We start from the raw sequence: 14,596 nt of genomic DNA on the forward strand, positions 1-14,596 counted from the left end.
TTTCAATGGCTTGTGATGTCGGTGGTTTGGCTTCGTCTGCTTGTAATTGATTAAGAATTTTCCTATTAAAATGTCGAAGATTAAAGTGTCCGCAGAATGGAAAAGACGCGTAAAAGCCGAATATATGAAAATCCGACAACAAAAACGCGCAAAGCGTGCGGATGAGGTGAAAATCGCATGGAATCGTAACCGGTACGTCATCAAAGACCATTTGTTTTTCTTGTGTATCGAAGCTTCATACTAAATACATAATTCTGTTTCCAGGAACAACATGCAGAAGATACTTGAGGAAGAAGAGGACTTGTGGTGTAACACAAATGCTGTCTGGAATCCACAAAACGTAGACCCTCCCCATGTGAATTGTATGAAAAAAGCCGAAGCCGTTCCTGTTGATGGGAAGTGCGCAGTAGACACGCCGGCAGGTCAGTGCATTTTTTTTCTTTATTTGTCCAAGGTTTAACCGGTTTACGATGTAAACAAAAAACTATTTCGCAGGTGAAACGCAAAAACTGCCGATTCGTGTGATACACGCAGTTACGCCGATTCCTACAATGTACACTTGGGCCCCAACGCAACAGAATTTCATGGTTGAGGACGAAACTGTTTTACACAATATTCCGTACATGGGGGATGAGGTCCTCGATCAAGATGGGACTTTCATTGAGGAACTGATTAAGAATTACGACGGAAAAGTGCATGGCGACAAGGATCCTTCGTTTATGGACGATCCTATATTTGTGGACTTGGTGCATGCGTTGATGCAATATTATGTGAAGGACAATGAGGCAACGGACCGTGAACCACGATCGAGAAGTGAAAAGGAGGAGAATAATAAACGCGATTCGAAAGGCATGAAGAGTGAATCTCCAGAAGCTGGACCTTCGAGTAGTGCTGGCGAACCCATGGTGAAGTTTATGTTTCCGCCGCCAATCATTTTTCATGCCATCAGCAGTAATTTCCCGGATAAAGGTACGCCGGATGAACTGAGGGATAAGTAAGTATAAAAAAATGTTTACTTTTAATTCAATTTGACATTCAAGTAGCTATAAATTGCTAAAGATTGGACACCTGGATGACCTGATCTGCATCACTTCCAAACCGGACACCCGCACAACTGTGTGGCCACTTAAAAAGGGTCATTCGGAGGAACTGTGAAGGAGGAATGAAGTCAGCGGACTACTGCCTGACGTTTAAACCCTAGGAGTTTGCCTAACTCCGAGAAAAGGGTGGACTCAAATTGCATTCCCTGGTCAGTGATGACCACTGCAGGGACGCCAAAGCGAGGTATCCACTCTCGACAGAGGACTTCGGCACATGATTGCGCCGTAATGTCTTTCAGAGGTATTGCCTCAGGCCAGCGCGTAAACCTATCGATGATTGTGAGACAATACCTATAACCGTGCGAGTCTCGCAAAGGCCCTACTATGTCGAGGTGTGTTGTGTGGAACCGCTTGGTAGTGCGGGGGAATGAGCCCACTTTTTTCCTTACATGCTTGGTGACTTTACACTTTTGGCATGTGTTGCACTCTCAGGCCCAGGAATTGACATCCTTGTTCATGGAGGGCCTAATCGGTGACTAACCGATTTGTTGACCTGATGTCTGGATGCGCTAAGTCGTGAACCGCGTGGAACACTTCCTTGTGAAAGGTGGCCGGAGTGTAAGGCCGAGGTCCCTTTTCCGAGTCTTCGCAGCAGAGAGAGAGATTCGAGCCGAAGATGGGCAACTCCCGAAATTTGTATTTGGGGTTGGATTTGAGGCTCTGAAGTACTGCGTCATCCTCCCGCGCCCTGGCAATAGCCGAGAAGTCGAGTGAGGCGGGGATGCTAACCTCGGAGACACGAGACAAAGCGTCAACAACTATGTTGTCCTTGCCGGACACGTGCTGGATGTCTGACGTAAACTGGCTTATAAAGCTTAGATGTCGAAGCTGACGAGGGGACGCTTTGTCGAGCTTTTGTTTCAAAGCATATGTGAGAGGCTTATGGTCCGTGAACACTGTGAACGGCCTGCCTTCAAGGGAGAAGAGGAAGTATTTGATGCTCAAGTACGCGGCGAGCAGTTCACGATCGTAGGTACTGCAGTTCCGTTGAGCGGGGTTCAACTGCCTAGAGAAGAAGCTTAACGGTTGCCAGATGTGATTCACCTTTTGGTGAAGAGCGGCATCTTGCAGAGGAAATGCCAAGAGTGTAGATTCAGTCAGTTGCTCTCGGGATTTATTGAACGCGCGGACAACCTCTTCAGACCATACGATCTCTCGTGTGTCCTTAGTTTTGGGGCCAGACAAGTACGCGTTCAAAACGGATTGGTGTTGGACGGCCTTGGCCAGGAAACGACGATAGAAGTTTAGCATGGCCAAGAACCTCCGCAAATCCTTTAGTTTTAGGACGCGGGAAGCTTGTAATCGCTTGCACCATGTCTGAGTCGGGCTGTTTTCTTCTTTTTTCTTCTTTTTCTTCAGCCTTTGTCCCGTTCACAAGCGGGGTCGGCTCGTCGTGATCGGCTTCGCCATTTGGCTCTATCGAATGCCTGATCTGGGTGCAATCTCGAGGCTTCCAAATCCCCATCCAGCGTATCAAGCCACCGTTGCTTAGGTCTGCCTTTTGGTCGTTTACCATCGACTTCGATGTTCAGACCAATCTTTGCAAGTGAATTCTCGTTTGCACGAATTGCGTGACCATACCATCGAAGACGCCTCTCTCGCAACTTTTCCACGATCGGTGCAACCCCATAACGATCGCGGATATCCTCACTTCGGATGTGATCTAAACGTGTGACGCCACTAGTCCAACGTAGCATCTTCGTCTCCATTACCGCAAGACGCCGTTCATTGTCTCTTATGGTCGGCCAACACTCAGAACCATGGAGAGCGACTGGACGGACGACATTGCGGTAAATTTTAGATTTGAGACGTTCGTTGATACGTCGATCACAAAGCACACCAGTTGTGGAACGCCACTTCATCCAGGTTGCGTTAATACGTGAAGCAATTTCATAACGCAGCTCTCCATTGGTTGATAGCGTTGACCCGAGGTATTTAAATCGCTCAGTTCTGGGCAGATCACTGCCGCTGACAGTGATTGTGCCTGTTTCAGGGGGATCGGTCGTCAAAAATTCAGTTTTGTTTAAATTCAATCTAAGACCGTGTTGCATAAGGCGATCATTCCATTTTTGAACAAGTTGCTCGAGATCATTTTTGCTATCAGATGCTAGGAAAACATCATCTGCATAAAGCAGTGTGTAGGGCGCTGGATATCCCGTGTGACGGTGTCCATAACAAGAACAAAGAGGATTGATGAGAGGGCGCTTCCTTGAAGCGATTTTGATACACCCGCCATACTTCGAACCTTACTTTTCAGATCGTGGGAGAGCAATTGAACCCAGCGCACGAGCTCTTCTGGCACTAAGTGTTGTCTTAGAGTGTACTAGATAAGTTCGTGTGGCACACGGTCAAACGCTTTCTCTAGATCCAGAAATGCAATGTAAAGAGGGCGATGCTTCTCACTGTGTTTCTCCATGAGTAACCGCGCAGCGTGTATTGCATCAGTAATTCCACAGTTTTTGCCAAATCCGGCTTCATTCACGGTTATTTCAACGATTTCGCGAATATGTTTGTCAAGAATGCGTTCAAAAATCTTCATGGTATGGGAAAGTAACCGGATCGGACGGTAATTTGAACATTCTGCTGGGCTACCTTTCTTTTTCCATATTGGAACAGTAGTACTTTCTTGCCAGTCAGATGATGTTCTTCCTTCCTGAATAACCCGGTTAAAGAATTCACTGAGCAGTGTTGGGTCCCAGCTCTTCGCTTTCCAGAGCTCAGATGCGATATCGTCAGGTTCTGTGGCTTTCCCCAATTTCATTCGTTTTATTGCCTTCTCGACTTCAGTTGCGCTGGCAGGTGGAACTGGTCCAAATATCGGCAATGATTGTAGAAGTGGACTATGAGCAAATTCTGCTCGAAGTATTCTCGCCATCTATCCGTTGCAGCTCGACGGTTGGTAAGCAAAGTACCGTTCTTGTCATTAACGCAACAGAAGTGTTCGATATCCTGTGTGCGTTCATTACGGCTTTTAGCAAGTCGATACAGATCTCTCTCGCCATCCCGAGTGTCCAGTTTATCGTAAAGATTTTTGTAATGGTCCGCTCGGGTGACAGCGATTGCTTTGTTTGCTTTCCGGTTGGGATTCTTACAAATTTGCCAATTGGGCAATATTTTATCGAGAAATTTGTGGTAGAGGCATTTTTTTCACGGACCTTAATTTCAACATCGTCATTCCAAAGCGAAGTATCTCGGTTGATGTACCGCTTACCCGGCTTGATGACCCCGAGGGTTGCAGAGGCCGCTTTTTTGGATCGTATCTTTCATTTGGTTTCACGATTCTTCCACATTTGTAATGGTCGATAATCGCGTAAGTCAGATCATTTCTTTTTTCTTCTCATGAAATCACCACGATTTGATACGCCGCGGGGCAGTGTGTTCCTCACGCTGTTTTATCGGTAGTAAAATGTCGGCGTCTTATGAGAATATAGTCGATTTGCGTTTTACTGTTCCCACTATAACACTATACAGGGTCATGAGCGCCCGCACCCTGATTGCGCGCTCCGAATCCCTTCCCCCCATGGCCTGTCGGCAATGATGACATAGTCGTCAGCAGGTACGTGACAAGTCTTTTCATCGAGAAGTTACCAGAAGGCATCTTTCTCGGCATTAGGTCGACCTGTCTGTGGTGCGTACGCAGTGAAGAAGTGAATAGTGCGATCAGCCGATATAATGGTGAGCTTCATCAGCCGATTATCAAATCGTTCGACCTCTTTAACGGCATCACGGAAACCCTCTGAGATGCGTGCCTTTTGTGGTTCTTAGTTAACAAAACCCGATTCGAGTTGATTATTTGGCCTCTTTGCAACTGAGACCAAGTTTCACCCTAGTATAGGTTCGCAGCTATTCTGTTGTTTTGTTAGATTAAGTTTAAGGATTCTGTTCGAGAAATGCTTCAGAAACAATGTTCGAAAAATGCGTTGTTTGAAAATACTGGGACCGGACTTCTTTCGACATTCAACCAAACTCGCGGTTGGGTGAGAACGAGGTGATATAAACAGAAAAATGAAAGATTAGTGTTAATTGATTTTATTATCCGCGCAAAGCACGATGATAACAAAGAAAACACGTTACTTGAGAAAAAAGTAAACAGAGCGAAGTGCGCGTCAAAATTATATGATAGACGTCAAGTGATGATGTTGATAGTGAACCGCTGTAAATTTACACACACAGTCAACGCTACCGCAGGCAGGGTACTGTCGCGATGAGGTGAGAAGCGGGAAATTTGAACAGATTCATAATCCTTTAGTTAGCCACCTAGATTGCGTGCTTTGAAAAAAAGCTGTCCTGAATTACCCCAACATTAGATAAACTAAAATGAAGAAGAAACGAATTTTTTTCCCTCCCTCAGATATATTGAGCTAACAGAACGCACCGACCCGGATCGTCCGCCCGAATGCACTCCAAACATTGACGGAGTGAAAGCTGAAAGTGTATCTCGTGAGCAGACACTCCATTCATTTCATACGCTCTTCTGTCGACGATGCTTCAAATATGATTGCTTCTTACATCGTGAGTATTACTCTTCAAATTTACCCTAAACTCTTACAGATAAGTATAAGTATTTTGCATTAAAACAAAAGTAATATTGTGTTTTTTCCTTTTTATTTTTTCCTTAAATTTATCGCTACAAACAAATTAAAATTGCAAACAAAAGGTCACCAAGTTTCCGGTGAGTCGAAATCGTTTTACATCAGAACTAAATAAATTAATTGCAAAGAGAAATTAAGGCAATCTGTCCGTATTAAAGCAACTATTAAAAAAAAAAGGATATGATAAAGTTAGACAATACTAAAATGTCTTAATGAGATTGTAGAGTCATATTTTATGCATCTACAATTGAACTTTCATTGCCGCTGATATACATTGCTGAAGGGAGTTTGGTAATCATTTCCACATGTCTCTCGTGCTAGTAGCGAATCCGAAATCGTAATCGGTTGTGTTTCAGTGTGGCGTGAACGTAATGTAGCATATTCGTTACGAGAGAGTCAGTTTATAAGATCGAATTATATTTGAAAGATGACCATTTATATGGAATAAGTCGTGCAAATTTGTGTTAAAAAAAGCATCTATTACGCGACATTTTTAAGTTCTCTAGGCTCCACAAAGCCCTGTCGTAATAATTCTTCTGATTACCAGAAAAAAATTCTCAATTTTGCATTTTTGCCCAGCAGTGTATGTTTCGGCGACTGAAAACATTTCATCCTTAATAATTATTGCACTCATCACCATCGCCATCCATTTTTATCATTTCAAATTTTCCACTAACTCTTCATATTAAGTTAGGGAAAAAGTAATGTCGTATTTGTGATCGAATTTTAACACTTTATTTAACATACTTAGAATTATCCGATTTAAGTCAAATATGCGCCGTTTTGTTCGCAAACTTGTTGCCATTCAGAAGGCGACTCCATTATCCCCCTCTTATAAACCCCCCCTCCTTATTTGCAAAAACTTTAGACAGCCAGTTTTCGCAAGCCTCTTTTGAGGCCAACTTAGTAGCATCAAGAACGTTTTGCATGGACCGGAAGAAATGGTAATCATTTGGTGCTAGGCCCGGCCTATACGCTGGGTGCGATAGGACATCCTATTCGAGCTCTCGTAGCTTCTGGCGGGTCATCGAATATGTGTGAGGCCGAGCGTTGTCCTGGTGGAACAGAACATCATTCCTATTGACCAATCCTGGCTGCTTCTGGTCAAACGGTCGAGTTGCTCACAGTAGAGGACCGAATTGAGGGTCTGGCCATAGTTGAGCAGCTCATAGTTAAGTCCTTGGGGTTTTAACGTAGGTACCTGTCGTAGAGACTTAATCCTACGGTCTTCTTAAGACACGGATTGATTTTGGGACCACAATCAGAGCCCCACTGAGACAAGCAACAACGGTACCAGTCTATACCAAGTGCATGGCTTAGCATTCATACTGGTGGATGCAAGACCTACCTAAATCTCTATCGAACTAAGGAGTACGGCACCCGTGTTGAAACGCAACACCACGCTGAGGCCCGAAGGTCTCTTCTCGCTTGAGCATCACCAACAACCCCCATGAAGCTCCCACTAGGGAGCCAACCGCAAACAACCGAGCTGTACTCATATACGACAGGAATTCTCCCGAGGTATATGAGTCCAGGGGCTACCCCGGTTCCCATGGTACCAGTATACCCCTGGTAAGGTTTCGTGACCGAAGCCACTTCAGATGAATCCCCGTGCAGACTCGGGTCTGATCGCCCTAATTAAGCCTTGGAGCATTCGCCTACTGCATCCCGGCCGGCAAGCCAATGATACACAGCGTTTCCTGGTGCCACCACGTAGAGGTTCTCCTCGGCCACTTGGTTTTGGTTTAGCCGACAGGGTTGCCGACCCGTCTTCCTCCCCGCCACCTCTGAGCACCAGCAGTTCATAGTGGATAACTCCCTTCCAATCCCACCAAACACACAGCAAAATCTTCCTGGCCATCAATCCGGGCTTGGCGATGTTTTGGGCCGGCTCATCGCGCTACGACCACGATCTTTTTCGTACGTGGTCCACCTTTCCTCACCAGTCACCATCCGCTTCAAAAATGGGTCGAATCCGTTCCGTTTCAGCAGTGCATAGTAGGCGTTGATTCGGTCCAAGAGATTTTTTTCCGTCAACTCGTGTGGCATCCAAATCCAATCTTCTGCAGAGCGTTCCAAACGGTTTTATGGTCTATGCCCAGTTCCTGGCCAATCGAGCGAATGCTCACATGCCGGTCTACTTGGATGATTTCGACGATTTTATCGGTTTGTACGACGATTGGCCTACCAGTACGGGGTGTATCTTCGACATCCACTACACCAGAACGAAATCGATCGAACCAACGCTATGCTGTGCGAATCGTTACGGTATCGGACCCATAAACTTCACCAATTTTTTTGGCCGCCTTCGTTGCATTTTTACCTCTCAGGGTAGTAAAAATGTAAAATATGACGAATATCTTGCTTGGTGGACTCCATCTTTAACGCGCTATAACTTGAGACTGAAACGTACCATCATAAAACTGTCAAAGAGACACTTGTAGCCCAGAGTGTCGTCTTCAAATCGCCGTATAGTATGACCCGATGCGATAAGTACAACACAAGATATGTTTAAGTGTCGCCATCTATTGACAAAATACGATATTACTTTTTCCCCAACCTAATATTAATCACGAATCTTACTAAAAAAAAATAATACCAAGGATAGAAGTGTGCCTTGCTCCCACGTCCATATTCATCATCACACTTCCAACTCAAGAACAAAGAGGAACATCTTCACGAGCTCTACTCCTCAATTGCAATCTTTAATTTGTTGTTTCAATTCACCCATCGTAAACTCTACACTTTCCCTCTCAAATATGATTTTTAACAGCTAAAATTCTAAATTATGTATCGCCGCCTCATTCAAAACAAATCATTGCATCGAAATTTTTCCTTTGTTTAGCAACAAAATCCGATAAATCACCACGAAATTAATTTGCATAATTCAATTGAAATTTAAAAATAAATTCAAAATTTAATTTAATATTTAAGCTTTCGATTTATTCCACTTTTAGTAAGAGAAATTTTAAAAATCTTTTTATTTCTATTTAGACACAACAAATGGAATTTGCCGAATGGGTAAATTGTTGCATAAACAAAATAGATCTAATGCGAATGTTTTTTGGCTTTTTTTTCTATACATGATAGCAATGAGCGGAGACATAAGATAATATTCTCATATTAAATAAGTGTGGAGCAAATATACATTGAAAGCATAGAAAGAATTGTTAGCAACGAAATAGATCTCTTAGTCGCGATAGTAAACTTGGAAAATGAACATTTACTGAAAGTTACCGAAGTTTGAGTTTTGTTGTGCTCATTTTCCTCGTTTTGAAGCAATTTTCAAACATTGTCTAGACTTACAATTTTATCTAATGTTGCAAAGTCAGATACGCACGTAGTTATGGTTTCGAAATCTTTTATGAAATTTCCAAACAAAGAACCCTTTCACGTTTCCTAGTTTATTATTCCTCTTTTCGTTCTTGTGGTTTCATTTGAATAGTGTCCCAATCCATTCTCCTTGAAGGCTTCAAGAATCTGAGGCTTGTTGACGTAAACTCGCGACTCCAAAAGAAAAAACCCATAACAAGAAGTCTGAAACGGTCAAATGGGGTGATCTAGTCGGTCAGTTCAAGTCACCAAAACGAGAGATTAAACGACCCGGAAATGCTTCCTTCAGAAAGTCGATTGTGGCTCGAGCAATGTGCGCCGTTGCACCGACCTGTTGAAACCACATTTTTTCCATTCCCAATTCATCCAAATGAGGAAGAAAAAAATCGGTAATCATGGCTCTGTAGCGCGGGCCGTCCACAGTCGTCGTTTGGCCCGCGGCGTTCTCAGAGAAAAATAGTTCAATAACTCTTCCAGCGCAAACAGCACATCACGCAGTAGCTTTGAGCGAGTATGATAGCTCCTTGTGGGTGATAAACGGATTTTCGGTGTCCCAGAAACGATTATTTTGTTTATTCACGTAACCTCTAAGATGGAAATGAGCCTCATTGCTCATGATAATTTTCGATGAAAATCGTCCTCCTCATCGTTGAAATGCAGGATGGCTTAAGCGTAGGTTTGACGCGTTTAGCGGTCAACAGCTAACGGCTGATGCATTGTCTTTGCCTTGTCTTGGTAAGGGAACAACTTCAAATCTTCCACCAAAATTCTGCGTAAGGAACGCCGTCTAAAGCTCAGTTGCGTGGTATGTCGTCTGGCCTCTTCGAAATTTTGGGCAACAGCAGTAACATTCTCAGCAGAATGGCTGCTCCGGGACCGACCAGCCTTGGGAATATCTCGTGTTGTTCCAGTCTCTTCAAGGTGAGTGACCAAACGCCCCAGTGTTTGTCCAGTTGGTGTCGCACGGCAAGAAAATCTGCAAAAAATAGAAACAATTATTCCGTGTCTTTTCGGATTAAACCGATCCATGGCTCGTCGATTTATATTCTGAGTTTGTCTACTTCTCAAATGTCAAAACCGAATTGACAATTGGCGCCATTTGCAAAAGTTTTCCAATAGAGTAATTTTTTTGCCCCACCGTGTAGTATTAATTATTCGCTTGCTTATTTGAAAAAGTGGCTTCGTAGGAAGAACATATTTCATGCGACATACATTCAACGATTTATAATAAACCGAATGCATGATTAAAACGTCAACTTCAGATAACATTTGCCAACGAAGTAAGCAAAGCTATACTTCAGTGTGGTGAGTGCGACTTTTCGAGAAGAAAGTGCCCTTCCGATTCTCGCTTCTTCGCCACTTTGTGCGCTAATTCGGTGAACTAGACCGGGTTTTTCGCATTTCAGTTCTTCATATGCTCAATCACAATCGAAATCATGATAAGACAATACAACCAGTTCTGATAATGAAAACAGAATTCAAAAATTAACGGCTTGGTCACGCTGATTTGACTCAGGTACTTGTTTACAGCTGAGCCGACTGGTATCCGTCATAATGTATCAAATCACGATACAAATCGCACTGCCACCAGTGAAATTTGAACTGCGACTTTCCATACGACAGCTTTGTGCTCTAACCACTCAGCTATCCAGACACTAGTGATCCCCACTGCTTTCTTCGATTCGAAGGGTGTCATCCATCATTATTTCATCCCACAAGATCGGACAATCAATCGTTATCGATACCTGCAAACTTTGAGAACTTTACGTGAAAAGATTCGTCAGAAGGGGACAGCATTGTGGGCAACAGGCGATTGGTTTTTCCACCACGAAAACGGGCCTTGTCCCACCGCGCTCCTTATTTGCGAGCTTTTGCCAAAAACTCGATGACTACCCTTTCCCCCTGACCCCTGACTTCTGGCTGTTACCAAAACTCAAGTACCCAATGAAAGGACAGGGGTTTCAGACGATAGAGAGGATCAAGGAAAAATCGCTGGAACAACATCGATGAAATAGAATTTTTTTAGATGCATGGAACAGTGGAAACACCGGTGGGAGAAGTTTATTCACTCTCAAGGGGAGTATTTTAAAGGGGGTAAATTGTAACAATTGTAAATATTTGCAATACAGAGTAATTGAGTCTAGAAATTTTGATCATATCTCTTCTTCTCCTTCGGTACAACCCCATATCGATTGCACATAGTCTAGCCATTCGTATGTATTCAAAGCGTATTACGTCACTGGCGCAACGCAACATCTTCGTTTTCATTACCTCGAGGCGCATTTCATTGTCTTTTATAAACGGCCAACATCCAGAACCATAAAGGGAGACATTCTGCGCTCAAGTGAAACGAGGTGTTCGTAATTACATCATCAGATGCCTCAGATTTGATTGATGGAATTGACGGAAAAATTATCAAAATAAAATGCAATTGATTTTTTCTTGAAACGGGGGGGGGATATATTATTTATTTGGCACTAGTTATGCCCTTGTTCAGTACCTGATCAACTAAGATATTAATTAATAGTAAAGTTTAACATTTGGATCTTATAATTGCTTGGATTGATCGTGGAGGCAGTGCCCGGTGTTACCCTTGCCATCTCTCTCAGAAGCTTCGATTGTAGGTTGTCCGTGCCGTGAGGCAATCTGTTCCCTTCTGGTTTCCTTAGGATTGCCAAACTCTCTTACGCGTCCAACTTCCTCCTGTTCCCGCATTCCTTGATGACTTCTACGTTGTCCCATGTGATGTTATGTCTCTCTTAAATCATGTGCCGTGCTATCATTGATTTCAACGTTGTGCTCTTCTTATTCTTTCTCCTGGGCGGTTTCCGCTTCTCTCTCGTGCATTCCCCAGCGTACCGAAATCAGTCTTTTAGTTTGTCCTATGTAGCATTTCTCACAATCTCAATCCCATTGGATTCATGTTTTAATTTGCGGTCCTTGGAGAATCTGAGCCTGGTTTTGAGCTGGTGAACTTTCCGAAGACACCATGTCGATGTTTAGCCCTTTCATCATTTTTATCAGGATACTAGGATACCTTCTACGAGGCAGTAGAACAAACCCTCGAAGCCTGTCCCAGATATGATATCAAAATCATACTTGGGGATTTTAACAGCCAAGTAGGGAAGGAGCCCCTATTCGGGCGATACATTGGCTCCCATAGCTTACACGAAAATACAAATGATAACGGACTGCGGATTATTCAATTAGCAGGGTCACACGAAATGGTTGTTGGAAGTACCTGGTTTGCGGGGAAAGCGGTCCACAAACATACGTGGGCCTCTCCAGACGGGACACCTTTCAACCAAATTGACCACGTGTTGATCGAACGCCGCCACCTCTCAGCTTTGATGAATGTCAGAACATATAGGGGGGGCCAATATAGACTCGGATCACTATCTCGTTGGCATGGTGCTCCGAGCTCGAATAACAATACCACCTAGAATCCCCTCTGATAATCAGGTGAGAGTTAACACAGCCCCCGCGACACCTATAAGAGGGAAATTGATGCCGCAATAACCGCAGTCAACAGAGGACCTGGAGATGAAGCATCTACAAATGATCTTCACAACCACCTGAAGAACGTTATCATGGATACGGCCACAAACATACTTGGCCCCAGCCGCAAAAGGAGTCGGAACGGCTGGTTTGACGATGAATGTAAGCTAGCAACGGAACGGAAGAATGCCGCCTACCGAATAATGTTGCATTCTCAACGACTTATCACGAACTCCGTCGAGCGGAGAAGCGACTTCACAGACGGAAGAAGGAAGCCTGGGAGAACCAACAGATCTGTGAACTCGAAAAGTAGAGGGAGCAACCGCACCAGGCGCGGAAGTTTTACTAGCAAGTCAGCAGGATGAAGCCTCATACACCTCGATGCTCATCCTGCCGAGACAAAGATGGAAATCTGATTTCTGACAGAATGGGGATATTGGAGCAATGGGTTGAGTACTTTGATGACCTACTGAACAACCAGAACATCGGCGAGTTGGAGGTCCCGCCAACTGAAGACGACGGACAAATACTGCCACGACCAAGTTTAGAAGAAACAGTCCTTGCAATTCATCGGCTAAAAAATCATAAGTCGCCTGGAGCCGATGGGATTACAGCCGAATTGGTTAAATATGGAGGCGACCAGTTACACCAAGTGGTTCATCAACTTGTGCTCAAGGTATGGGACAGCGAATCAATGCCTGACGATTGGCAACGAGACATTATCTGTCTCATACATAAAAAAGGAGATATCACACAGTGCAGCAATTGTAGAGGTATCACGTCGCTGACTACCATCTATAAGATATTCTCCGCTATCTTGCTAGGTCGGATAGCCCCATACGCCCAGAACATCATTGGCCCATACCAAAGCGGCTTCACTGCAGGCAAATCAGCAACAGATCAGATTTTCTCTCTGAGCTGCAAGCGATGGAAAAACTGTTGGAATATGGACAACAGTTCCACCATCTATTCATCGACTTTAAAGCATAGCCAGGGTAAAACTGTACACGGCCATGAGAGAATTCGGTATCCCGACGAAATTGATAAGACTGACTAGGCTGACCCTGACCAATGTGCGAGGCCAGATAAAAGCAGCAGGATCACTCTCAAGACCATCCGACATCAACAACGGTCTACGACAAGGGGATTCCCTATCATGCGTCCTCTTTAACCTGGCGCTCGAGAAAGTGATCTGTGATGCTGATGTAAATGCAAAAGGTACGATCCTCTTTAAGTCTACCCAACTACTGTCCTATGCTGACGATATCGACATCATGGGAAGAACCACCCGAGACGTACAAACTGCCTTCATCCAGATCGACCAGCGGAAATTGGCGCGAGATCTTAAGCTGCACATCAATGAAAGCAAGACAAAATATATGGTGGCAACGTTAGCACCGAAGACGAACCAACCAACAACATCAAACCGCACTGGTCAAACGGGAAGAATAAGGATAGGAGAATACAACTTTGAACCGTTGACAATTTCTCTCCTATCTAGGGTCGAAAATCACAACCAATAACAGCTACGATGATGAAATCCGCGCTATTTCAGCTTACAAAAACTGTTCCGCTCGAAACGTCTCACCATAGGGTCAAAGCTCTTACTGTACAAGACAATGATCTTACCAGTCCTCATGTATTCCTTGGAAACTTGGGTTCTTAGCAAGAAAAATTGCGAACTCTTGGCCGCGTTCGAGAGAAGAATCCTCCAAAGAATTTTTGGCCCCCTACATGAGGATGGACGATTCTGTAGCCTACACAATGACGAAATCTATGAGCGATACCATGACCGTCCGGTTGTGGATAAAATCCGCCTCAACATATGGAACATATGGATGAGGGTGATCCCACCCGGAAAGTCTATAAGGACAATATCTATGGTAGAAAAAGAAGACGAGGCAGACCCTGCCTAAGATGGAGCGATGGCGTAGGTCAGGACGCCAGACAGATTTTAAAGATATCGAATTGGTGGACCTCGGCGCAAAACCGGGATGTCTGCAGTTCCTTATTAAGGCAGGCCTAGACCGGATACCGGTTGTTGCGCCGTTGATGATGATGATGATGATCATT

General features: G+C 44.2%; 1 protein-coding gene across 6 annotated transcripts in view; it reads left to right on the plus strand.

Annotated features, from left to right (window-relative positions):
• The window catches only part of LOC119648857 (histone-lysine N-methyltransferase E(z)), a 16,793-nt gene continuing 2,197 nt past the window's right edge, over nt 1-14,596 (plus strand). For 2 of the 6 annotated variants that reach the window (XM_038050734.1, XM_038050737.1), the window contains exons 1-6: nt 1-192; nt 265-422; nt 496-994; nt 5,452-5,612; nt 5,758-5,772; nt 8,687-8,713. In XM_038050734.1, coding sequence (XP_037906662.1) covers nt 71-192; nt 265-422; nt 496-994; nt 5,452-5,612; nt 5,758-5,772; nt 8,687-8,713 — 982 coding nt within the window. In that variant the 5' untranslated portion in view covers nt 1-70. The remainder of the gene's footprint in view (nt 193-264; nt 423-495; nt 995-5,451; nt 5,613-5,757; nt 5,773-8,686; nt 8,714-14,596) is intronic. The other 4 variants (XM_038050735.1, XM_038050738.1, XM_038050736.1 and 1 more) reach the window with 2 other exon arrangements.

The sequence above is a fragment of the Hermetia illucens genome, chromosome 2, assembly GCF_905115235.1.
Source record: "Hermetia illucens chromosome 2, iHerIll2.2.curated.20191125, whole genome shotgun sequence".
Taxonomy (NCBI): Eukaryota; Metazoa; Arthropoda; class Insecta; order Diptera; family Stratiomyidae; genus Hermetia; species Hermetia illucens.